Source organism: Sinocyclocheilus grahami, unplaced genomic scaffold (genome assembly GCF_001515645.1).
Source record: "Sinocyclocheilus grahami isolate Dianchi unplaced genomic scaffold, SAMN03320097.WGS_v1.1 scaffold139.1, whole genome shotgun sequence".
NCBI lineage: Eukaryota > Metazoa > Chordata > Actinopteri > Cypriniformes > Cyprinidae > Sinocyclocheilus > Sinocyclocheilus grahami.
The window spans coordinates 91520-116852 of NW_015505318.1; the positions used below are offsets into that span (position 1 = coordinate 91520).

General features: G+C 34.5%; 1 protein-coding gene across 1 annotated transcript in view; it reads left to right on the forward strand.

Annotated features, from left to right (window-relative positions):
* LOC107591257 (catenin delta-2-like) overlaps positions 1–25333 on the forward strand; it is a 162157-nt gene that overhangs the window by 42975 nt on the left and 93849 nt on the right. Inside the window, exon 3 of the mRNA XM_016280372.1 lies at positions 17728–17860. Within this exon, the coding sequence (XP_016135858.1) occupies positions 17728–17860 (133 nt within the window). The remainder of the gene's footprint in view (positions 1–17727; positions 17861–25333) is intronic.

Consider the following 25333-nt stretch of genomic DNA (forward strand, 5'->3'; position numbering starts at 1 on the left):
TTAGATCTTTGAGTTCAGCTCATGAAAAATGGGGGCAAAAACAAAAGTGTTACGTTTATCATTTTGTTCAGTGTGTATATATATATATACTGTATATAATATTTCACAACACAGAAAGTTATCAAATGCAAAAAAAAAGTTATTTGTTTATTTATCTATCTATATTTATATTTGTTTTTGGGGGGGTAGAAATAATCATTTTATTGATCAGAAGTGACAGTAATATTATTTATAATGTTAAAGATGATTTCTTTTACAAATATTTCTATTGATCTGTGGTTATTTATTTATTCATTTTATTATTTTTTGGAAAGAAATTAATAATTGTAATCAACAAAGATGCATTAAATTGATTAGAAGTGACAGTAATAACATTTATAAAGTTACAAAACATTTATTTTTTAAATTCATCAAAGAATCAAAAAATGGATCGTTTCCACAAAAAGATTAGATATTAAACCGTTTTTTTTTTTTTCATAATAACATCAAGTTAATAATAACATTTGAAATCAAGTTTCAAAAAATTCAGAAAATTCATCTTTGCCATTACAGGAATAAATTACATTTTAAAATATATTAAAATAGAAAACTTTTTTGTTATAAAATGTATCTATGTATATATATATATATATATATATATATATATATATATATATATATATATTTATCTCAGTACACAATTTTTTTTATACATTTACACAATATTACACAACATTCAACACAATTTTATAAAGTTTCTCAAAATTATGTAACTGTAAAAATTAATTGTATACAGTTATACTCATAATTTCCTCAAATATATTTGAAAACATAATGTTTCTACTCATGAGATTGTGTCACACATTAGTCTTCCCATCAGACCGTTTGGTGACTAAGGACTTGATGTAGACAGCTGACTGTGCGCTAGATGAGCAAATAAGCAGTAGAGGCATATTCCATCATTTGTGAATGTGTCTGTGTATATGTTAGAATAATTAGTTGAACCTGACCTGTACCACCTATTCAGATAACAACTCCTACGCTCATCAGTGCAAATCCATTTATAATTGGATCCAGTGTCTGATGAGCACTATATCACTGGGCTAACGGCATCCACACATCACCTTTGAATGCATGTGTTTTCACATTGTCACTTGATGTTTTTTCTGTATAAATAGTCTTTGCTTCATATCTACTGACCGCGCATGCCATGTTTCCACTGGTGCACACGTTCCTGTACCCCTCTCTGTTTCCTCCATAATTGACACGTATGTCCTTGGATGCGGTCTGACCTTAGAGCCACTGAGGGAAGCATCCCAAGGACGACTGTCATCTTTCATCACACAAGTCAGAGAGATTCGTACCCCGACGCAACTTCCAGAACATCTTAACAAACCCATCCACCATGGAGGCAATCTTCAGAGATTCAGGATATGGCGTTCCTCTGTCACTTACTCCCTGATATGATCATTTTCATCAGTATTGTTGAGCTGCGACTGATGGAGTAGATCTGACGCTCCAGAGACCCCAGAGATCGTCCATCTCAGGCTTTCGCAGACATTCATTTAATGTTTCATGCCAGATGCAGCCTGACCTCTAGATGTGTATCCTCAAATGTGCCTCTATTAAAAGTTGCCCTGTTGAGGGGAGAGAGGAACATATGTATCTATTGAATGTCATTGCTCAGTATTGCAGCATATCAAGGTAATGAGCAGACACAACACACTGTACACTTTTTACATTTTCAGTGCTGATTATGGGGCAAAAATGGCAGAATTCAGTGGAATGTATTTGATTATGGAAATATGAATCCAGTTACAGCCAAAAGTGTGGACACACTTAACTGATATATGTCTCTCATGTCTCAGAGGCTTTATCTAAAAAAAAAAAAACCTTCTCAAACTTTATGCAAAAAAAATGTAAAAAAGTGTTGTGGTTATTTATTTATTTAATTTTTGTTTATCTCAGTACACAATTTTTTTTATACATTTACACAATATTACACAACATTCAACACAATTTTATAAAGTTTCTCAAAATTATGTAACTGTAAAAATTAATTGTATACAGTTATACTCATAATTTCCTCAAATATATTTGAAAACATAATGTTTCTACTCATGAGATTGTGTCACACATTAGTCTTCCCATCAGACCGTTTGGTGACTAAGGACTTGATGTAGACAGCTGACTGTGCGCTAGATGAGCAAATAAGCAGTAGAGGCATATTCCATCATTTGTGAATGTGTCTGTGTATATGTTAGAATAATTAGTTGAACCTGACCTGTACCACCTATTCAGATAACAACTCCTACGCTCATCAGTGCAAATCCATTTATAATTGGATCCAGTGTCTGATGAGCACTATATCACTGGGCTAACGGCATCCACACATCACCTTTGAATGCATGTGTTTTCACATTGTCACTTGATGTTTTTTCTGTATAAATAGTCTTTGCTTCATATCTACTGACCGCGCATGCCATGTTTCCACTGGTGCACACGTTCCTGTACCCCTCTCTGTTTCCTCCATAATTGACACGTATGTCCTTGGATGCGGTCTGACCTTAGAGCCACTGAGGGAAGCATCCCAAGGACGACTGTCATCTTTCATCACACAAGTCAGAGAGATTCGTACCCCGACGCAACTTCCAGAACATCTTAACAAACCCATCCACCATGGAGGCAATCTTCAGAGATTCAGGATATGGCGTTCCTCTGTCACTTACTCCCTGATATGATCATTTTCATCAGTATTGTTGAGCTGCGACTGATGGAGTAGATCTGACGCTCCAGAGACCCCAGAGATCGTCCATCTCAGGCTTTCGCAGACATTCATTTAATGTTTCATGCCAGATGCAGCCTGACCTCTAGATGTGTATCCTCAAATGTGCCTCTATTAAAAGTTGCCCTGTTGAGGGGAGAGAGGAACATATGTATCTATTGAATGTCATTGCTCAGTATTGCAGCATATCAAGGTAATGAGCAGACACAACACACTGTACACTTTTTACATTTTCAGTGCTGATTATGGGGCAAAAATGGCAGAATTCAGTGGAATGTATTTGATTATGGAAATATGAATCCAGTTACAGCCAAAAGTGTGGACACACTTAACTGATATATGTCTCTCATGTCTCAGAGGCTTTATCTAAAAAAAAAAAAACCTTCTCAAACTTTATGCAAAAAAAATGTAAAAAAGTGTTGTGGTTATTTATTTATTTAATTTTTGGAAAGAAACTAATTTTATTGATCAGAAGTGACAGTAGTAACATTTATAATGATACAAATGATATATTTTACAAATAAATGTTGTTCTTTTTAATTAATTAATAAATTTTTCCTTTTCTTTGGGAAATAAGTGAATAATTTAATTCACCAAAGATGCATTAAATTGATCAGAAGTGACAGTAATAACTTTTATGATGATACAAATTGAATCAGAGAATCCAAAAATGTATCATGCTTTCCACAAAATATTAAATAGCATAACTTTTTTTAATATTCATAATAACAAGAAATGTTTCTTGAGCATAAAATCAAGTTTCAAAAAAATAAATCAGAAAATTCATTGTTGCAATTAAAGGAATACATTACATTTTAAAATATATTTAAATAGAAAATATTTACAGTTTTACTGTATTATTGATCAAATAGATGTAATGGAAAAAATATACATTTTCCAACCCCAACTTTTGAATGATAATGTATAAAATATATATGAAACATATAAATTAAACTAGTTACTATATATATATATACATATATATATAAAATCTGTTTTCAGTTGAGCAGAGTGATGAAGGGGGGCGTCTAAAAACAGCTATTTTTAGTTTTTTTGGAAACCAGTACTCATTTTTTGGTGGTTAAATAATTCCATACTTCCATTTTCTTCAATTTCATAGATCCGATGGCTGTATTATTATACTAAAATGTAGAAAATAATAATAATTGTAAAGAATGAGCAGGTGTGTCTAATATGATGTCAAGCGTGTTAACTGAAAAGAGCGAACATGCAAGTAAGGTTGAACTGATGTTATGAATTTACTGGAAATCTGTTGCATTTCCTGCAGGAATTCTGCCGTAGCAGGCCTGGTAATGAGCATCAGCAGAAACTTCCAAAACTCACTCGCACTGTTGCTTCAGTTATCTCGCTCATTGTGACTCATTGTGCGGCATGTCATCTCCTTTTGATGTGATGTCACATGAATAATAATTGTGTGACAAAGGGTACTGACTTCTTGACGGGACTTCATTCCGCTCGTCTTTGCGCAGCCTAATTATTTCAGGTTTGGTGGTGTGAAGTGAAGTTTGGACCTGTTCTGTCAACGTATTTGTTGCCGGTTACAGTCGAGCGAGCAAAGACACACAGGTCTTTAGAGACTACAACTTCAGCTTCCATCGCCAGTCATCCAGGCAGGGATTTATTAAAGTCATATCACCTGGGTAGCAGCACTTAGTATGCAACATGGCATAGCACCTGGCTTAATTAAATTACTGACAAGGAGTTTGACACTTTAATTGTGTCACTATCTTCCTGAATAGAATAGGAAGATTGTTGGGGGCCTCTAGGTTAATTCAAGATCATAGCCTAATGAACCTGACTGAGTTTTGCCATCATGAAGCAGGCAGGCTGATGAATAGGGCGGAGATCTCTTTTGTTTGGTTGTGTATCCATTTATTTTGAAGGAGCTGGTGGCGAAACTGTTGAGTAATTAACCTGCTGATTATCCCTAATATTAATCCAGTAATATTAATTTTTTATGCATTATATCCTTTCATTTATTTGATTAAAATGACAATAAAACCTGTAATATTGTGAAATATTTTTACAACTTAAAATAACTGTTTAAAATATAATTTATTCCTGTGATACAAAGCTGCATTTTCAGTATAGTTACTCCAGTATTCAGTGATTCTTCAGAAATAATTCTAATATGCTGATTTGATGCTAAATTAATATTGCTACTCAGTTATTAATAATAGTTCTCATTATTATCAATGTTGAAAACAGCTTAATATCTGATCTCTGTCTCTTTTGCTCTATTTAATGCATCTCTGCTGAACTATAAATTCTTTTCTTGTCTTTTGTAATCTTACTTGCCTTACTGTATCACAGTTACCACAAAATTATTAGGCAGCAAAACTGTGTTCAGCATTGATAATAGTAAGAAATGTTTCTTCTCTAAAAACTGGAGTAATAGGTGCTGAAAATTCAGCTTTGCAACACAGAAATAAATTACATTTTATGTATTTAATTATAAAACAGCTCTTTAAATTTGAATAATATTTCACAATATTACTGTTATAATGTATTTTTGATCAAATAAATGTGGTCTTGGTGAGCATAAGAGACTTATGCTCACCAAAAAAAAACACTAAAAAATCTTAATAATTCTAAACTTTTTACTGATAGTGTATATAGAGTTATAATTTGTTTAAAGGGGTCATATGATGCGATTTAAATTTTTTCTTTCTCTTTGGAGTTTTACAAGCTCTTGGTGCATAAAGAAGATCTGTAAAGTTGCAAAGACTAAAGTCTCAAATCCAAAGAGATATTCTTTATAAAAGTTAAGACTTGTCCACGCCTACCTAAAACGCCTCGTTTAAACACGCCCCCACATGTCTACGTCACGATATGGGAAGATTTGCATAACGCCGCCCAAATGTTCACGCAAAGAAAGAAGGTGTAACTTTTATTCTCGCTGTAGTATTGTTGCCACCACCACCATGTTGTGGAGATGCTGTGTGTTTCGTTGTGAAAGTGAAACTACTTTGTTTGGCCTTCCAAAAGAGGATGATATCCGCTTCGTCATGCCTGGAGCTGATCTGTGCTGGTCACTGAGGTTATACATCAACTTTGCGCTGTCGATCGCCGGATCAGCTTTCACCGTGGACGAAGCGAAGTCCAGCCTGGGGTCGTCACATGTGGTTGCCGCAAGCCTCCTTTGTTGAATCTGCACACTCAAGCCGCTGTGCGTTTCGTTGTGAAAGCGGAACTACTTTGTTTGGCCTTCCAAAAGAGGACATAATGTTTCTATAAAGTGGGGCAGTTCCAACCTTGCAAGGACAGTCTGGCGCTTCTGACTCACAGCCTGTAAGTACGTTTTTTATATTTAAAGAATTTGCCACTGACGATTCAAACGCTAGTTTGAACAGTGTATTTTAAGTACTCCAGTAATTATTCACTACTTTTCCAATAGTTACAAATTATTACCTTTGTGTAATATAATACAAAAATCTAATTAAATATAATGTGCGTATATACCCCTCTCGGGCCTCTGTGTTTCTCTGAAAGCTGCAAATATGTCACAATCATGTATTAAACATAGGAAGGATGGCAGCGTTTTTTCAGCACCATTACCCAGCATGACCATCTCTCTCATTCATTTGCCACTACCTGTGATGGAATCTAGTGATTCTCTAAGGAACTCTACCCTGTTAATTGCCTCATTTAAAATCAAATTCCACCCCTCGCTCTTGAGAAGAAATTTGATCATTACCCAGGAGATTTTTTCCTATTTCAGAGGGCATCTATGGATCATCATATCGTTTCTTTGGCTTCAAGCTTATCAATAAATCAGGCCATCTGTGGAATGTAGTTTGACTCTTATCTTATTAAAAACTCATTGACTTATGTGTGGTTCAGCAATGATTCATGATTATTTAGTATGGTGATATACAACTCATCTAACTAATTCACTCCTGTATTGCAATTTAAATAGTTTAATTGTTTAATATTTCTGTATTGTTGGATGGAGATGATACGCTTGAGTTTAAGATGATTTGATGGTGGTCTTCTTGATTATATCTATTTATCTGGCCGAGGTTGTACTTCTAAGGTTGTACTTCAGATTTTATCAGCCGTTGGGATATATTATTAAATTAAATTTTTAAATACATTTTGTTCAATAAAAAATAGAAAACAGCTGTTGTAAACCCAATAATATTTTACTATTTATTTTACCATTTATGTTTTACTATATTATATAAATACTAAAACTGCCTCCGCATTTTAAAACACCACCGCACACCACTGATATATATATATATATATAAATGTAGTTTTGGTGACCATAAGAGACTTCTTTCAAAAACTTTAAAAAATCTTACAACTCCAAACTTTTAAAGGGTAATCTATAATTTTGTTCTGTAAATGTGTTCCCATCATAGTTTATGCACATATCTTATTACCAAATAAGCAAAGTATCCACCTCAACTGAGAATATGCATTGTTTTATGCACATTTTGGAATTTTTATCTTGGTGTGTCTTAAAATTATGTAAATGGGAACCCAAGTACTGTTACTTTAACTTAGTTACTGTAACTTTTGCATTTACAAATATATGCACTACTCACACATTCAGAAGTATACACACACACACACACACACACAAACAAACCTATTGAAAAGGACACAGTGGATTAGAAAAGTGAAATTGTGAATGTCATGGGTTGTGAGGGTGAAATTAGAGTAGAGCAGTGCATGACTCGTGTAGGTGGAAATCGCCTCACTGCCCTGAACTATAGAGTCACTTGGACTCTGTATGTACTGTGTATCTGGCGCTGTAGCTCTTCCTCGAAATTCATCGTTGTGAGCAACAAAACTCTCTGAATTCTTGCGACAGACTTCATTACACTTCAGTTAATGTGTCTGTGCCAGTTATTTACTGCTCCTTTGCCTTTTGGGACTGGTGTAGTTGTAAGACAATCAGCCGGAGTTATTGATTGAAGTGGAATAAATCAGCTTTGTCAATGAACTCCGAGTCCGCAAACTGGCGGGAGATTAAATCAGCTTTATTCACTATGGCAGCTTTAAGTACTTGTATTAATGGCTTTAAATGCATGATAATGTTGCTAGGTGCCTGTTATTTTACTTAATGGCCATTAAAGGAATCACAGGGCCAGTTTCACTTTACAGCACCTCTCGCTTACACGGCCGCGATGATTGTCCGAGAGTCCATTATTAACATCTGCTAAAAATAATCCTCTGGCCAGGGGAGGCTGCAGGCCGTTGGATGGAGGCCATGACAACGCCTGTCTGCTCGCATTAGCCACTGCCCATTGCCTTGCCAGCAGTCATCTTGGGTGGACCCATCACTCCCCAGTTTTGATGTTTTGATGATTGAGCTGTCGGGCAGCTGTTACCTGGAGCTGCGTTGTGGCGATACAGATTGTTTGAATACAGAAAGAGAAGTTGGTTTTGTTTTGAAGACTTTTTGTGTCATCACTCCCACTTTGACGCCATTTATTTGTGAGTGTGCGTCTGTGCGGGAGCTGAAGAATTTGTGTTTCAGTGTGTCTCCTCAATCACTGAAGCATTGCATGTGTTCCAGTCTGATTGGGTGCGTTTATGTGCAAGCATTTAGATGATTATATTTAATCCAGACATGGTGCAATAACATTTTTTGTCTGTCCGCAGTGAATGTGAAATTGCTGCATGACACCATTCTATCTATCTATCTATCTACCTATCTAGAACATATGTATATAACTCTATAAATGCTAGTAGGGGTACTCTGAAATTCTCCTAACTTTGAACAACTTAAATTAATATATTTTCCATAATACAGTGGGCGGGACTAACCACAGTTTTGAACGGATCATTTTTAAATTGGGTATTATCTTTGTTTTCTGTTTTCACTTTAATTTTAGTTAAAGTTTTACAAATTTGCTTGTGTGTTTTTGTCCTTTTTAACTTAGTTTTAAGTGAAATCACTGAGATTTCAAGACAAATTTATTTTAATAGTATTTTTTACAGTACACATTGTGCAGCTTTACAGAATGTCACACCGTTATGTTTTTATGCCTTATTTATAGTGTTGTTTAGCACGTATCAGTGGTGCAGTGGTACACGGCTGTGCATTCAAGGCAATTAAGATATTTCAACATTGATCATTATTGTTCTATCAATAGATTGAAATGTTTTGTTGTAAATAATTCAGCGGTTCTAAAAGTATTAATGAAATATGATCAGTTGTCACTGGTGAAATGTCTGATTCTCAAGCACCCATCTGAGTGTTCAAAAATAATTAAGGGATGTAAATAATGGTCAGTTTTGTTCTAAGCAAAAGTAAACAATTCTCAAGAAGCATCAATCAAGATATGATCACTTGTCTGATGAAGTGAAAAATAGCTGGTTGTCAAAGAGTCTGATTTGAGTTTAACGTGTTCCAAATTTAATTAGCAAGGACTGCAAAACAAGAATTAAGAAAAAGAATGACGTGGGAAAAAAACTGTTAAATAATGTCAACTTGAACATTTAAACATTAAATGATTTCAAAGAGAAATCAACTCCGTTCAGTGAGTCTTGATTCTTTTTGCAGTTGACTCCCAGCATCAGGAAAAAAAATATTATTAGTTTAAAGCAGCACTAACTAACTATGAATCATTGCTGTTAAGGCTTCTTTGGGATGTGTAGTAGTTTAGATTAGAGGAAAACTGCCTGAACGTTTCATGTATTCTTTGAGTGGAATCTGACTATCGATACTCAGTCAACGGCTATAAAATTACAAATCTTTTTGGAATCGACTCACGGCCATAGAAAAGGTTATAAATGATTTAACTGAAAACTCAACATGAAAAGAAGTTTACTTGTTGCCTTGGTTTTGGTTATTATTATTATTATCATTCATACATAAACATTCTGATGTTTGATAGTCTTTGTGCATGTAAGTATTTAGTCTGTGTGATTGTGATGTAAACTGACTCTGACGCTTGTGAAGATCTAGAACACTGTAGTCGTGGTGACTGTTCTCTGCATGTGTGTGTGCTGTCTGCACAGAAGTGTGGTTGTATGATCATGCATTGGATTGCGTTGTGCTACTTCTGATCTTTCCTCTCTGTTAAACACACTGAAATGCACATATACACACACATAGAAAACTTATTTCTTCTGCCCCAGTTCTGTCACGCTGCCTGTGAAGTTCCTGCGCATCGATGGGGGAAAAGGAAAATAAACTATTCTGATGGTGTCAACTGGCCCCATTTTATAGCGTTTAGTACAGCGCCTATGAAACCTGCACCCACCCTCCCCCACTTTATATGGCACATGACTGGCATTTCATTTGAACTGAGAATCCCTGCTAAGTTTTAATTAATCAAAAAGCACAATGCTTATCTTATCAGCTGATGGTTTTCATTTTGATTACGAGCTGGCAGGCGGGAAGACTGATCCACAGGAGGAATGGGCCCCTAACTGCAGGCAGGCTGATGCTTATCGGTCTGTTTGCAGAGGCAGGAGAGACCAGCTGCCCTCAAGCGGTGCCGGCCCTCAGGTTAAGGGCTTAAGACACCGGCAACCTCCCGAATCCCTCCTGTGGTTCTTCTTATCTCTATCAAATGCAATCTCGCTTAGATAAAAGGCATTTGTTTAGGGCCTTTATTTATGAAAGCCTGCCATGCTCGGTGATGGACTCTGAGGTGGAAAATATTCTGTAGTTCCCATTCAGTCAGTCACGTTCAACGTTACGTCAGTGACTGACGAATTGGGATCTCGCCCGAGAGCCCAATCACCTTCGAGTGTTAACTAAACAAGCCTATGACAGTTGTCGTGCGTGTTTCGCCACGCGCACCCCGCCCCGCAGCGCGGATATAAAAGGAGAGCGCGTGCAAACGCACATCTCCGTTCGCTCCTTCAGGGAACGAGGGTTACACAAGTAACCTAGACGTTCTTCACAAAAACAAAAGATTAGGCATGACAGGCGTGCAGTTGTTTGTATGTGTTAACTCGAGGAACGTAAACTAGACTTTTACACCATCTGAGTGTGTCTTGTGTGTGCAAAACTTACTGAAATGCATACGAATCTTTTGTGTGGTTGCTAGGCCGTTGCAATGCGGTTGCTAAATGGTCCAACTGTCTTTTTGATGCCATGAACCCCCAAATATGATGGTTCACTTGCAGGACTCCTAAAATATAAAAACAGAATATTTTTTATTTGAATTTTATATGCATAATAATTTAATATATATCAAGATATAAGTATAAAACAAATCAATAAATAAATAAATATGTAATATATTATATATTAACTTACATACAACATAAATGTCATTTTATACACACACACACATACAGTATATAATATATATATGTATATATACAGGGCCTAAAATTAACACTCGCCAAGCACCAAATGTGAGTAAAAATCAGCGTTGGCGAGTATATGTAACAGTGTCAGTCACCAGTTGGCAGGTAACATTTTTACGAAATATAACAATGCAATGTAGTGGGAACAACAGCCCATTTTTAAAGAGATTCGCTGTTTCTGACGTAAACGAATAAAATAATCTTTTCTGAAGACAAGATCATCGTGATTGGTTAGTTTTTCTATCATAAACGACAAGAGCGAATCAAATAATAGGATACAAATGGGCTGATAAGGTCAGAGCTAAGTGATGGCCAGCTTGCCCCTAGACACGGTTCTAATAACTTTTACCTGAGAAGATATTGCTGCTTCATTTCGGAAGATGAACTTTTCCCTTCTTTATTCTTCATAACCCGAGAATGTTGGCAAAACATACCTGGGGTTACGCCACAGAAACAGTGCAGTGAAGTAGGCTATAGACGAATAAAATAATCTTTTCTGAAGACAAGATCATCGTGATTGGTTAGTTTTTCTATCATAAACGACAAGAGCGAATCAAATAATAGGATACAAATGGGCTGATAAGGTCAGAGCTAAGTGATGGCCAGCTTGCCCCTAGACACGGTTCTAATAACTTTTACCTGAGAAGATATTGCTGCTTCATTTCGGAAGATGAACTTTTCCCTTCTTTATTCTTCATAACCCGAGAATGTTGGCAAAACATACCTGGGGTTACGCCACAGAAACAGTGCAGTGAAGTAGGCTATAGTTTAAAAGGTTGCTCGTTCGGCTGTACACAAATGTCAAAATACGCGGTTTTGGCAAGTAACCTCATAAACGTAGTCTTAAATGAGTTATAAAGTCTTAAATGACCGTAAAGAGTTTGGAGAAGATATCTGTGTCATGTGTATCAGGTTTTAAAGAGACAGCGCTGCTTTTAACCCCTTCGGACCCTGCATCCATTGAAATGGACATCATATGATTTTTTGTTTAAACCAATTAAATTTTATGTTTTCATAATATGAGCAATGCCTGGTCGCTGATTGGTCCATGATCAACCAATCACAATGAAGATATGACTCCTAACTTAATATGATTGAGCTACAGGCATCACAAAAGAGAGACATGACTAACCAACTAGACAAGAAGAGGATGCCTGCATATACCTTTTATATGCAGATTTATATTTATGGTAGCCTCATCAACTTGCACCTATTGTAAAATGAAGACTATCAAATAATAATATTCAAAGTTATTTTGAAGATCTTTCAGAGTTGCAGAACACAGGATTTAAAAAAAAAATTTAATGTCCATCGCAATGGACATCAGGTCTTGAAAGATATCAGCAGCACCTCATGAATTAGTTGTATAACAGTTTGAGAAATTTGTGGAAGCATTTGAATGCTAAATACAGAGCTACAAATTCTAATGTTAATGTTTTATGAACATTGATGTTAATTAATGAAATGAATATTAGTATGATTTCATTTATGTCATCAAAGTGACCATAGCATGTCAATCAAGTTTTCATTGGTTTTAGTGAGAAACAGCCATAGTGGATGTGAGATCAGTGAATACACAGCAACACACACTCTCACACCCCCTCCACACACACTGATGCATTGATGCTATAATGCACACAATCATATATTCATCAAAACAATCAGCAAGTACACATACTGTAAACCCATTCACGTACAGAAAAAGATATTTATACATATACTCAGATTCACCCACTTCAACCAACAAAAAGTATCAAACTGGTTTTTTTGAGACTTCGTATCATCTTACCCCCCCCCCACATATTTACTGCATTGTTCATTCTTATAGTATGTGTTCTTTTCAAAATCTTAAACACTAGTTCAACTATAGTGCACAAGCTCTACTTATTATGTATGGTTAAAAGAACGAGCCGTTTTAGGGGGGCGTGGCAGAGTCTTAACTTTGATCAAGACTATCTCTTTGATTTTGAGACTTTAGTCAACGTCAGGGATCTTATCTATGCACAATCAGCTTGTAACACTCCAAAGAGAAAAGAAAACTTGAAATTGCATCATATGACCCCTTTAATGAAATTAATATTAATATGATTTCATTTATGTCATCAAAGTGACCATAGCCTGTCAATCAACTTGGTTTTAGTGAGAAACAGCCAAAGTGGATGTGAGATCAGTGAATACACAGCAACACACACACTCACACTCCCTCCACACACACTGATGCCTTGATGCTATAATGCACACAATCATATATTCATCAAAACAATCAGCAAGTACACATAAACCCATTCACATACACACAAAGACATTTATACATACCCTTAGATTCACCCACTTCAGCCAACAAAAAGGATCAAACAGGTTTTTTTGAGACTTCGTGTCGTCTTACCTTTTTTCCGCATTGTTCATTCTTATAGTATGTGTTCTTTTCAAAATCTTAAACACTAGTTCAACTATCGTGCACAATCTCTACTTATTATGTATGGTTAAAATATGGGGATTTTTATTTTTCTTCAGTCTTGGTGTCCATTATAGTGGACATGAAAAAAATCTAATAAAAAAAGGAGTTGGCACAAATCTTGTTTTTTAGACTTATTTCTATATTGGAGAAGAGCAAATATCAAGTGGATAAAAACAATTTTTGTTCAGTGAACAAAATTCTGGTCTGAAGGGGTTTAAAGTAAAACCTGCTGAAGTCTGTCATTGATGTAAATCAAAGAACAAAAGAAAAAGAGAAATCACTCGACTGTTCTAGTCACTGATTAACTTTTGTAACTTGAATCAAGATTAATCTGTATAGTTTATGCATATAGTTTATGTGAAGATTGTTTTAAAATTACTTAATATTTCAGAGCCTATTAAATGTTAAAAATAATGGCTTTCAATTATACTGTAATGTTAAATGGCTATAATTAATAGGTGAAATTGAGGGAAAATGTATTTAATAGAGACACCAGTAGCAGCATACCATTGGGCTTGAGTGGGCTTCAGCCCATGGGCCCCGGCTTGTAGGGGGCCCCGCCTTTGCCGTTTACGTTTGTTTGATTTGTTGCCCGTCAGAATTCAGAAATTATTAGCCGCATTTCCACTGCGCACGCAAGATCTAAATGGGACAGCTGGGGCTACAGCTTACAACTACAACCTTCGACGCCACAATCAAACAGCATAAACTGGTATTTATGATTATTTCACAAAGAAGGAGGACACGTATTGAATTGCGCCTGCACCGATTGGTTTGTTATCACATCCAGCACACTCCCTCTTTGAACTGTTGCCATCTGGTCGACGCTACAGAGCTCTGAGCACCAGAACGACCAGACACAGGAACAGTTTCTTCCCTCAGGCAATCCATCTCATGAACACTTGACAATAACCGTGGAACAAACAACACTATTTATACACTTATTTATCTAACACACATACTTAGTCTACACCTCAAATTTGCACATAATATACCTGTACATACCAAACTGTCTATTGTAATATACCTGCACATACAATTGTCAATTTATATATTGTTATTCCTTATTTACTTGTTCTATTTTTTTATTTATTCTTTTTTTTTTTTAATTCTTTTATTATCTGTGTTTTTTGTTCTGTCTCTGTCATTCTGTTACACTATGGAAGCTTCTGTCATGAAAACAAATTCCTCGTATGTGAAAACATACCTGGCAGTAAAGCTCATTCTGATTCTGATTCTGATCACATGGCTACTTTAAACAGCTCCATTAAGCCTTTAGCCACAAAGAGCGCACATTTAGAAAGATAATGATAAATTCTCAAATGTTCACACCTCATTTCTTTACAGAGGATGATTCTATATTAATGTTCCACTAAATTATGCGATCATCTGAGTTTTGAGCACTCTTTCTCGTCTTACTGCCATTAGACATAGTGGGGAAGAAATGTCATCAAAATGATTTTAAATTTTTAAAAAATAGCAATTTAATGAGTTTCTGTTTTTATAACATAGCTATGCCTTTGATATAGGACTTAGCCTATCACACAAACAAGAGTCCTGTTTTTTTTCCAATATCTGCACGATCGCAAATGTACAATAAACAACAGCTTACAGAGTAACTTTCAGACACAATATCCCATTTTGCGCCATCAGAAAGAAAATAGAACAAACAGCAGAAACGCTGCGTCTCCGAACAACAGTGTTTTGTTCCTCAGCGTTACAAGGACCAGCAAATGATTCAATCAGGCTATAAGTACAGTCTTTGCAAAGTTAAATGAATCAGCTTTTTAAACGAATCGGTTGATTCAACTCACTCATTAAGACAGTCACTTGCTGCCACCTATTGGCGGTTGTAGTTTAATATTTAAAAAAGTAGCTTATTTCATTTTTGCAATCATTTAATATCTCTACATTAAAATGTTATATTTAAACTTAACGTTTCTGCACAATCCATCTATGGATTTTGTTGATAGTGAATTCATTTGATTGTTAATAGCCAGCATGTCTTTTTATTCAATTGAATTTATTGATTAAATAAGAACCTGACACATAGGAGGACACATATATTACAATAACTTTTAAAATACTAATAAGCCAACATCTCTGGCTTTTTTTTTCTCAAAGTTATTTCAGGGTTTTGATCTCTCAACTGAGAGAACACATCCTGTTTATTATATTATAATAAATATTTAATATTACATTTTGAACTTTTACTATAGCCTAGACATGTTGCATATTAATTGTACTATTTATGAACCTCAAAGCACATGTTTGTGTATTTTGTGTTACTCCATAATGATATTCTATTTGCAGGCATTTGTAGTGTAGGAATAGGGCCCAAACATAACCTCAAGCCCAGGGGCACCCGCCCCCCTAAGTCCTGCCCTGGATAGCAGTAATGGTATCAATGCGTCATTAATAATATACTACTTAGTAAAAAGATGCCATTTAAACATATTTAAAATATACTATCTTCATGTTGTTTCTATATTAATTTGGAGGTTCAATGTGAAATTGTGACTATAAATATGCGATTAATCATGATTAATTACAGAAAAATGTGTAATTAATAATTTTTTTAATTGATTGACAGACAGCACTAATGTTTCCGATTTCAATTCAATTTCTAATTTTATTGGTCCCCCCAGAAAGAGATCGGGACGCCCCCCACCCCCTTGGCCCCCTTCAAATTTTCAGTTTGATAATTCGGCCCTCAAATGAAGCTAATTATATAGCCCGGTTCTAATCTGTTAACATGGATGTGGGGAAAAATACGCACCACATACACACTGCAAACTGAGTATGTGTGAAACAGGTGTAACACGATGGCCTGCTCCGTTTGCCAAACAAGAATCTCAACGTTTTTTTAGGGACAAAAAAATATATATAAATCAATAAATCTGTTTGTTGTTATTTTTCTTGTAAGTACAGTAAAGAAAAAATTGAAAACATTGTAAATATGTTTAGTCATTGTAGTAGTAATGACTGCCTGTTTTTGCAAAAAGAGTTTCATGGCTGGTAAAAAAAAATTTTGGCCGGTAAATTTTATCACGTCACCGGCCATTGGCAGGTGTGGCAAAAAGTTAGTTTTAGGCCCTGTATATATATATATATATAAACCCAAAGAAAGTTTAAATTAATATTTAATGAATTAAACGTCATTTTTGACATATAAACACCTATTTAAAGTATTAAGTAAGTAAAGTATTTGTATTGATAATATTTGAGTTGAATTTTATATACATAATAATTTAATATATATTAAGATATACCATAAAAGATAAACAAATGTGTAATACATTATATATTAACTTCCATGCAACATAAATGTGTGATATATAGTTTAAATTAATATACACCCATAAATATAATAAAAACCGATTTACACTGAAAAAATTATAATACGTACATATGTCTAAGATGTGTTTACACAATATAACATTTGTGTATATATTTTTTTATTTACTTATTTATTTACTTGTTTCCTCTGAACTTAAGTAAAAATTAAAAAATTGCATTGGTATACAATATATTATAAATATTATATTGGTATGTATTAGTGTGTATATGTCTGTGTGTGTATGTGCATATGTGTGTTTGTATGTTATAATATACTGTATACAGACAGAGTTTATATTATATCTAATAATTTAATATATTTTTGTGACAACATAAGTATAAAGGCCCATTTAAACTGTGAAAAAAATTAGAAATGTGTAAGATGTGTTTACACATTATGTAAAATGTGTGTATATACACTTTATGATATTTGCTGCCTGGTTACTATGAGGTAAGAAAAGAATTCCTGCAGTAGGGTTCTGTAGATCATCAGAAACCCAAAACCCTCAGAGTACAACCAATCTTTCTGTCAAACTTCCTCAGCATCAGTGAAAAGGATCAAATCTAGTCGTTCTCACTGAGAGAAACGCTCTCACACACACACACAGGCATTCACAATTGTAAACTCCTACCACTTCTCTGAGCCCACTGTTTTAGAGCAATAACACAATAACGGAAACCATTTTCCCTGTAACAGTTTCTGGAAAGACATTTATTTCACTTTAACCTCCGTGTGTGTTAGAGATGTCCTCAGTAATGGTGCAGGTCTGCCAGCCTACAACGTACAGTAAAAGTCCTATTTCACCACCTACTGTACAACAGAAGTGTGAAACTCACTCTCCTACTCTCTCTTTTTCCGTAGGGAATTCGGTTGGCGAGATCCTGAATTACCTGAAGTCATTCAGATGTTGCAGCACCAGTTTCCCTCAGTTCAGTCCAACGCAGCGGCATATCTGCAACACCTTTGCTTTGGAGACAACAAGATTAAAGCTGAGGTAAATCTTACTTTATATCATTGGTAATGATCATATACCTGCTTACCAAGGCACATCTGTAGGCAAAATCTATTCAGAAAGCTTTTTTGTGGCCTTGTAGAAGGTAATTAGTGTTGAAAGTGGGATCTGAATGCTGCGTTTTGGCATACGTTTGTGTTACCTTGGGAAAACTCTTATTGTTGAATACCTACTGAAAGATTTTTATTGATATGTGTCGTTACGTGAAATTAATTCTTGTGCGTACCATTGACAAATAATTCACCCCTTTATTGAATTTTGATGCCAGGTCTCTAATGGTAGATCTCCCAGAAGTAAGTTTTCACAATTATAAAGAGTGCCCTGGATTGCACCAGTAATTAAGCACTAATAGCACAGCCAAACAATACACGGAAAGCTGCATATTGACAGCCGTTCTCCACACAGCAGCTCTATAATTGTATCCCAGAGGCTTAAGAGAGGCTCGGAGGACAAGGAAATTAAATTTGGAGAATAAATCTGCGGGAACAAAACAGCAACAGAGGGAGAGACGAGCTAGCCGACAAACTTTTAAATGATATTTAATGAAAAAAAAAATAACACACAAACAGTGAGAGCCAAATTAGTTTATCCAGCGATGAGCTCCACTTCAAACCAGCATTTTTCTCCATCTGAAAAATGTCTTATTTATTAAGAAAAGACACTAAATGAATCCCCCTGCTTTCTTTGATCCGCCCGTTCATCAATTTCACCACACACCGAAATGAACTTGTTTTATGTTGTTCTCATAAAATATTTGGAGCAATGTTCCATCATAGCTTGATTGATTAGATTTGGGCCTATATATTCAGATGCTTTATGGTGTGCTTTTGTTTCTTGGAATTTAGCATATTTTCATTGGTCTATGAACAACTGGTTATAAAGTGCATTTGAAAAAGCAACATGTGCCAAACTATCTTCCCAAATTTGCAATTACAGTTGTTTATGAATCTGTTGCTAACAAAAGACGAGCTTTAAGATCTCCCTGCAGTTTTCCGACCAAATAAAAAGCATTATGGTTTAATGTTTGGATTCAAAAAACGTTGTTAACATTGTCATTTTTATTATTTTCAATTTTTGTTGTTGTTGTTGTTGTTAAATACAACAACAATACAGTGTACAACAGTACAATAATATTATTGCATTTATTACATTCCTTTATTGATTTCATTTCATAGTTTAAATGGTGATACATTAAAAATTATATTTTAAACAACAACAACAACAATAATTATTATTATTATTATATTCATTTTGAATGGGGAAAGACCTGATGAACACCCAGTGAACATCCGATCTGTCCATGTTGTCATCTGCCTTATTTAGTTTGCCAAAATAATTTTGATTTTGATTGGATACGCATCTATTAACTAAACTTGAATGTTGACAATAAACTAAGATGTTTCTCATTGCTTTTAAAAGTATGTGAGTCTATTTATTTTGCTTTTTACATTGTATTTAGCATTTATTCTTCCCTCCAGTTCGTGACCCAATCAGAACAGACCTGCAGCCCACTTTTAGTTCGTGACCCACCAGTTGAGAACTACTGCTCTGTTTCATCCCATAGCCATCATATCTGAGGTCTCTAAAAAGGTCAAACATTCATAGTTCATGGACTTAACACATCCAGTACATTATGCAACTCATTGTATTATGCAACAAGCTTGTGTTGGTACAATGTATTCCACATTTGTAAATCACTATATCCTGAAGTTTTCTACAGTGTCTTCAATGATTCTGCAGCCTCATTCTCAGTTGGGTGTAGTTTTTTTTCAAGAGTTTGACCCTGATACAGTACCAGCTGCAGTAAATCTCCAAACATGATCATTTTTTCTTTTTTCTTTTTTTTGTCTGGAGTGGGACTGAACCTCCAGTGTCAGTTTGTCCATCTGAAATGACATCACAAGGACTGCAGAAAGAGTGCAACAGATGAATTATGGGAGATATTATTGAAGGTATCTATGTAATACGCATTGTGGTGGTACCGGACCCTTAGTGAGTGTGTGTGTGTGTTGTTGCTTGGTAAAGCAGTACAGTTAATTATATATGACAGTTCTGCAGCAGAATGTGCCGAAGCCCTGAACAAGTTATTGCACCCCTGCCATTCTTTTTCCTCAACATACATATACATAAATGCTTTCACATTATGGAGTGGATAGTGAAAAATGACACCAGTCAACATCACAATGGTTTCAGGCATGGTAATGGCTTTTTTCTCTCCTTTGGCTTTATTTTTTCCAAAATAAAAGTTGTTTACATAATATAAATAGAAATATTTTATATATAAATATTAAATTTACCTTAAATATATAGACAGTTCACACACATATATTATGTAAACACAAAATTTTATTTTGGATGCTATTAAACAAATATGATTCCTAACCTTTTTCATTTAAAATTTTGTATATTTTTAGTAGTACCGGTCATAAGTTTGGGCACATTACTATTTTTAATGTTTTTGAAAGAAGTCGCTTATGATCATCAAGTCTGCATTTTTTTGAAATACAGAAAGAACTAGAATACTGTAAAACTTATATATTTTTTAATTAAAAAAATTAAACTGGTTAATAATAAATGACTTTTTAGCAATTTAGCACATCCTTATGAATGAAAGTATTAATTTCTTTAAAAATATACTGACCCATTGAATTGCAAACTTTTGAACAGTATTGTTACAAAAGATTTCTATTTTAAATAAATGCTTCTTTTTTTTTTACTTTTCTATTTCACAATATTACGTTTTTTTCTGTATTTTTCATTAAATAAATGTATAGCTTGATGAACATTGTCACGGTGCATGCGGGGAGATGAAGCGAGGACTCAATCGCTGGAGAAATGGTATTTATTTTAGTAACAAATGAAACAAAAACAAACTCAAACCACCCCGAGGGGGAAAAACAGACAGGCAGAGCTAAAGCTGCACACATGCAGACACGAAACACACACAATGAGAAATGACGGATCAGCACAGGACGGCAGACACAAGGAGAATAAATAGGAACCAAACGAGGAGGCTAACGAGGGAGACACAGGTGGAGCAACTAAAACAATAACGAGGTAACAAGATGGGAGGGGCCAGACAATAGACAGGAGAGAGCACATGGCAACAGACAAACACAACACAAGCCATGTGCTCCCAGAACACAGTCATCTGGTGGCCCTCCTGGGCACACCGGCTGAAGACTGTGACAGAACATAAAAGACTCTTCAAAAACATTACAAACTGTAATGTGTCCAAACTTTTGACCGGTATGGTACGTATATTAATCAAACTTTATCTAAATCTCTTTTTTTGTTTGTTGATGATGTTATTATAGCCGTGATATTATTATTATAGTTTTTATTTAATTAAAAAAAAAAAAAATTTGTCAGTAATTTTTTTCTGTAATTTATTCACAGTTCCTGAATACCACTTCAATATTAACTACAGATAGTCATATTATTAATATTAAGAAATATTATATTATGTATTGTATTACTACATTAAATATGCACTATATAGCCTACACAAATCAAGTGTAAGTGAACGAGACGCTTCTAGTTAATTGAAACTGAAAGTGTTGTTTAAAGCACAATTTAGAAGTTACACACATCTGACGTACTTTTTTTTAAAACATTAAAAATGGTCTAGTGTGTTTGCTTTTTGAATTTGAATACAAACGTCTTTGCTTTTACTTTTTTAGCTATTTTGCTAGTCAGCTACCGACGCGATGTCATTCATTGTACATTGTAATTCAAAGCATCACGTCATTTGTTTGATCATTTGATTTGCTAAAAACTCACACTGTATAGTTCTGATTCACTAAAAAGAAACCGGCTCATAAAAATAATTTTTTTAATAATTATTTGAACTGTTCCCATTGTATGTTTTATTCACTAAAAAGAACTGGCTCTTAAGAATCATTTATTCAGGAATCAGTTGGACTGGTCGCACTGTATGGTTTTAATTCATTAAAAATAACTCACTGGTTTGATGATCATTAACTATGATCATTCACTAAAATGAACCTTCTAATACTAGTCATTTGTTCATGAATTGGACTGCTCTTGTCGTTGTATGTTTTGCATTGTAGATTCAGTAGCAGTATTTTTTAAATAATGAGAAATTATAAAAGTATTTTATTGCATTATCTTGTCCTCACCCAACTAAATTGGCCATCCGAACATCATTCTCTCGAAATACATCACATTACAGAAGTCAAACGGGTTGTAAAGGCAGTTTCATATTGACATTTTTAAAGATAGATGTAAATGAACTTTAGCCAGACAGGAACTAGCGCACACACCGAAGCAGACTCGGATGGGAAAGGAGAACGGCTATCAGATGACAGAGCAGTATCTCCCGCAGCAGAGGTGAGGAGAATACTGATTAGTCCAGCATTTCAGCCAGACAGGCCGAGCTCTGATATTAAACTGGTTTTCTATTTTTACCATACTTCAAAATATCTATTTCTGTAAGTCATAATAAATGACTTTTTAGCAATTTAGCACATCCTTATGAATGAAAGTATTAATTTCTTTAAAAATATACTGACCCATTGAATTGCAAACTTTTGAACAGTATTGTTACAAAAGATTTCTATTTTAAATAAATGCTTCTTTTTTTTTACTTTTCTATTTCACAATATTAAGTTTTTTTCTGTATTTTTCATTAAATAAATGTATAGCTTGATGAACATAAAAGACTCTTCAAAAACATTACAAACTGTAATGTGTCCAAACTTTTGACCGGTACGGTACGTATATTAATCAAACTTTATCTAAATCTCTTTTTTTGTTTGTTGATGATGTTATTATAGCCGTGATATTATTATTATAGTTTTTATTTAATTTAAAAAAAAAAATTTTGTCAGTAATTTTTTTCTGTAATTTATTCACAGTTCCTGAATACCACTTCAATATTAACTACAGATAGTCATATTATTAATATTAAGAAATATGATATTATGTATTGTATTACTACATTAAATATGCACTATATAGCCTACACAAATCAAGTGTAAGTGAACGAGACGCTTCTAGTTAATTGAAACTGAAAGTGTTATGTTTAAAGCACAATTTAGAAGTTACACACATCTGACGTACTTTTTTTAAAACATTAAAAATGGTCTAGTGTGTTTGCTTTTTGAATTTGAATACAAACATCTTTGCAGAATAGCTAATTTTTTAGCTATTTTGCTAGTCAGCTACCGACGCGATGTCATTCATTGTACATTGTAATTCAAAGCATCACGTCATTTGTTTGATCATTTGATTTGCTAAAAACTCACACTGTATAGTTCTGATTCACTAAAAAGAAACCGGCTCATAAAAATCATTTTTTTTATAATTATTTGAACTGTTCCCATTGTATGTTTTATTCACTAAAAAGAACTGACTCTTAAGAATCATTTATTCAGGAATCAGTTGGACTGGTCGCACTGTATGGTTTTAATTCATTAAAAATAACTCACTGGTTTGATGATCATTAACTATGATCATTCACTAAAATGAACCTTCTAATACTAGTCATTTGTTCATGAATTGGACTGCTCTTGTCGTTGTATGTTTTGCATTGTAGATTCAGTAGCAGTATTTTTTAAATAATGAGAAATTATAAAAGTATTTTATTGCATTATCTTGTCCTCACCCAACTAAATTGGCCATCCGAACATCATTCTCTCGAAATACATCACATTACGGAAGTCAAACGGGTTGTAAAGGCAGTTTCATATTGACATTTTTAAAGATAGATGTAAATGAACTTTAGCCAGACAGGAACTAGCGCACACACCGAAGCAGACTCGGATGGGAAAGGAGAAAGGCTATCAGATGACAGAGCAGTATCTCCCGCAGCAGAGGTGAGGAGAATATTAAAATTAGCTTTTATTTTTCTAATTTTTATATTTAAGTTTAAAATGTTTGTAATTTTGTAATGTTTTGTTTATATTTCTATTTAGCTTTCATTTATATTTTTTAGTTTTAGTTCAGTTAGTACTTAAATTTATTTTATTTTATTTTGATGCCATGGCAATATTTCTAAATTTTCCATTTACGTTTTCATTTAATATTTATTTTATTTTATCGTATTTCAGCTTTGTTTCATTTAATGAACATCATTTTTATTCATTTTAGTTTATTTTAGTACAATTTCATTTTAGTTATTTATATTTTATTTAATTCATTTAACTTTATTTAACTAATTTTATTTTATTTCAGCTTAATTTATTTACTGAAAATGCTTTTCTGTAGTTGTAGTTTTAGTTCATTACAAAACTGATGGAAAACAGCAGCTCAGGCATTCTGCCAAATAACTCCTTTTGGATTTCACAAAAAAAAAAAAAAAATCATACGGTTTAGAATGACATGAAGATAAGAAAATAGTGACAGCATTTTTTTGAGGGAACTATTCCTGAAAATATTTAAAAATGGCACTGGCTATCAAGATGAGAAGGCTTTGGTGAGTTGATGTCAGATCGTGTTGTTTTTCCATAGCGTTTAGTAACATGCAGCTTTTTGTAGTGTGGTCTCAGATCTTCTAATGAACTTGGCTGGCTTTAATTGACTTTAGTGTAGAACAGCAAAGCTCTGTTGATAAAGATTTACTCACACCACTCAGTCTGTTTAGCTGTCTGAAGAGTGATTCATTCTCCGGCTCCCTTAAGTATTGATTTTTCAAATACACTGTTATGGATTCGGTGCCTCCTATTTGTTCATTTATCCTCCAAATGATCTCATGGGCTGACACTAAGCTGTTTTGGCGTGACTTAACACTGAATTCAGACTTTTTTCTTTTTTCTTTTTTCTTTTTCATTTATATGAGGCAGTACTGCTGAATGTAAGAATGGAAAGGTCAACATTTCGAATGTCTTCACATGAGTTGAGGCCAAGGCCGCCATGTTCTCACTGACCAATAATTCTTCATTAGATTGATTGAAGTTGCATTCAAATCAGGAGTTCATGTTCAAAATGTGAATATGAATGAATTTTCAAAGCCCTTTTCAGCTCACTGGTGCCTCGAGTGGACAAAAATTAATTTATTTGAACATTTTTCTTATCATGTGACATTAAAGGCAGAGTGAGGGATTTCTGGTAGCCAATGTTTATATTTGAAATCACCAAAACAAACACGCCCCTACCCCAAAAGGGTCTCGCCCCTATTCTGATAGCTCCGCCCCACATATACGTACGCAACCCAGGCAACGATTAGTTCTGTGAAACAAAGCAAAACCAATGTTACACCGAGTCTACGAATGTGAGCAGCGCGGCGCAACAAATCTTTCTATTTATGACGTACTGACACACATTTCAAATGGTTTTCAACGGTCGTTTGATCGCGTCCAGTGTAGGCAGACTTTAGCTGTTGTAGACACGGTGTTACTCACCTGTTACTCACCTATTGAGAAGAAACAAAGCAACCTCGGCGTCCCACATCACGAGTAGACACGCCCCTTATTGCTGATTGGCTACAAGTTT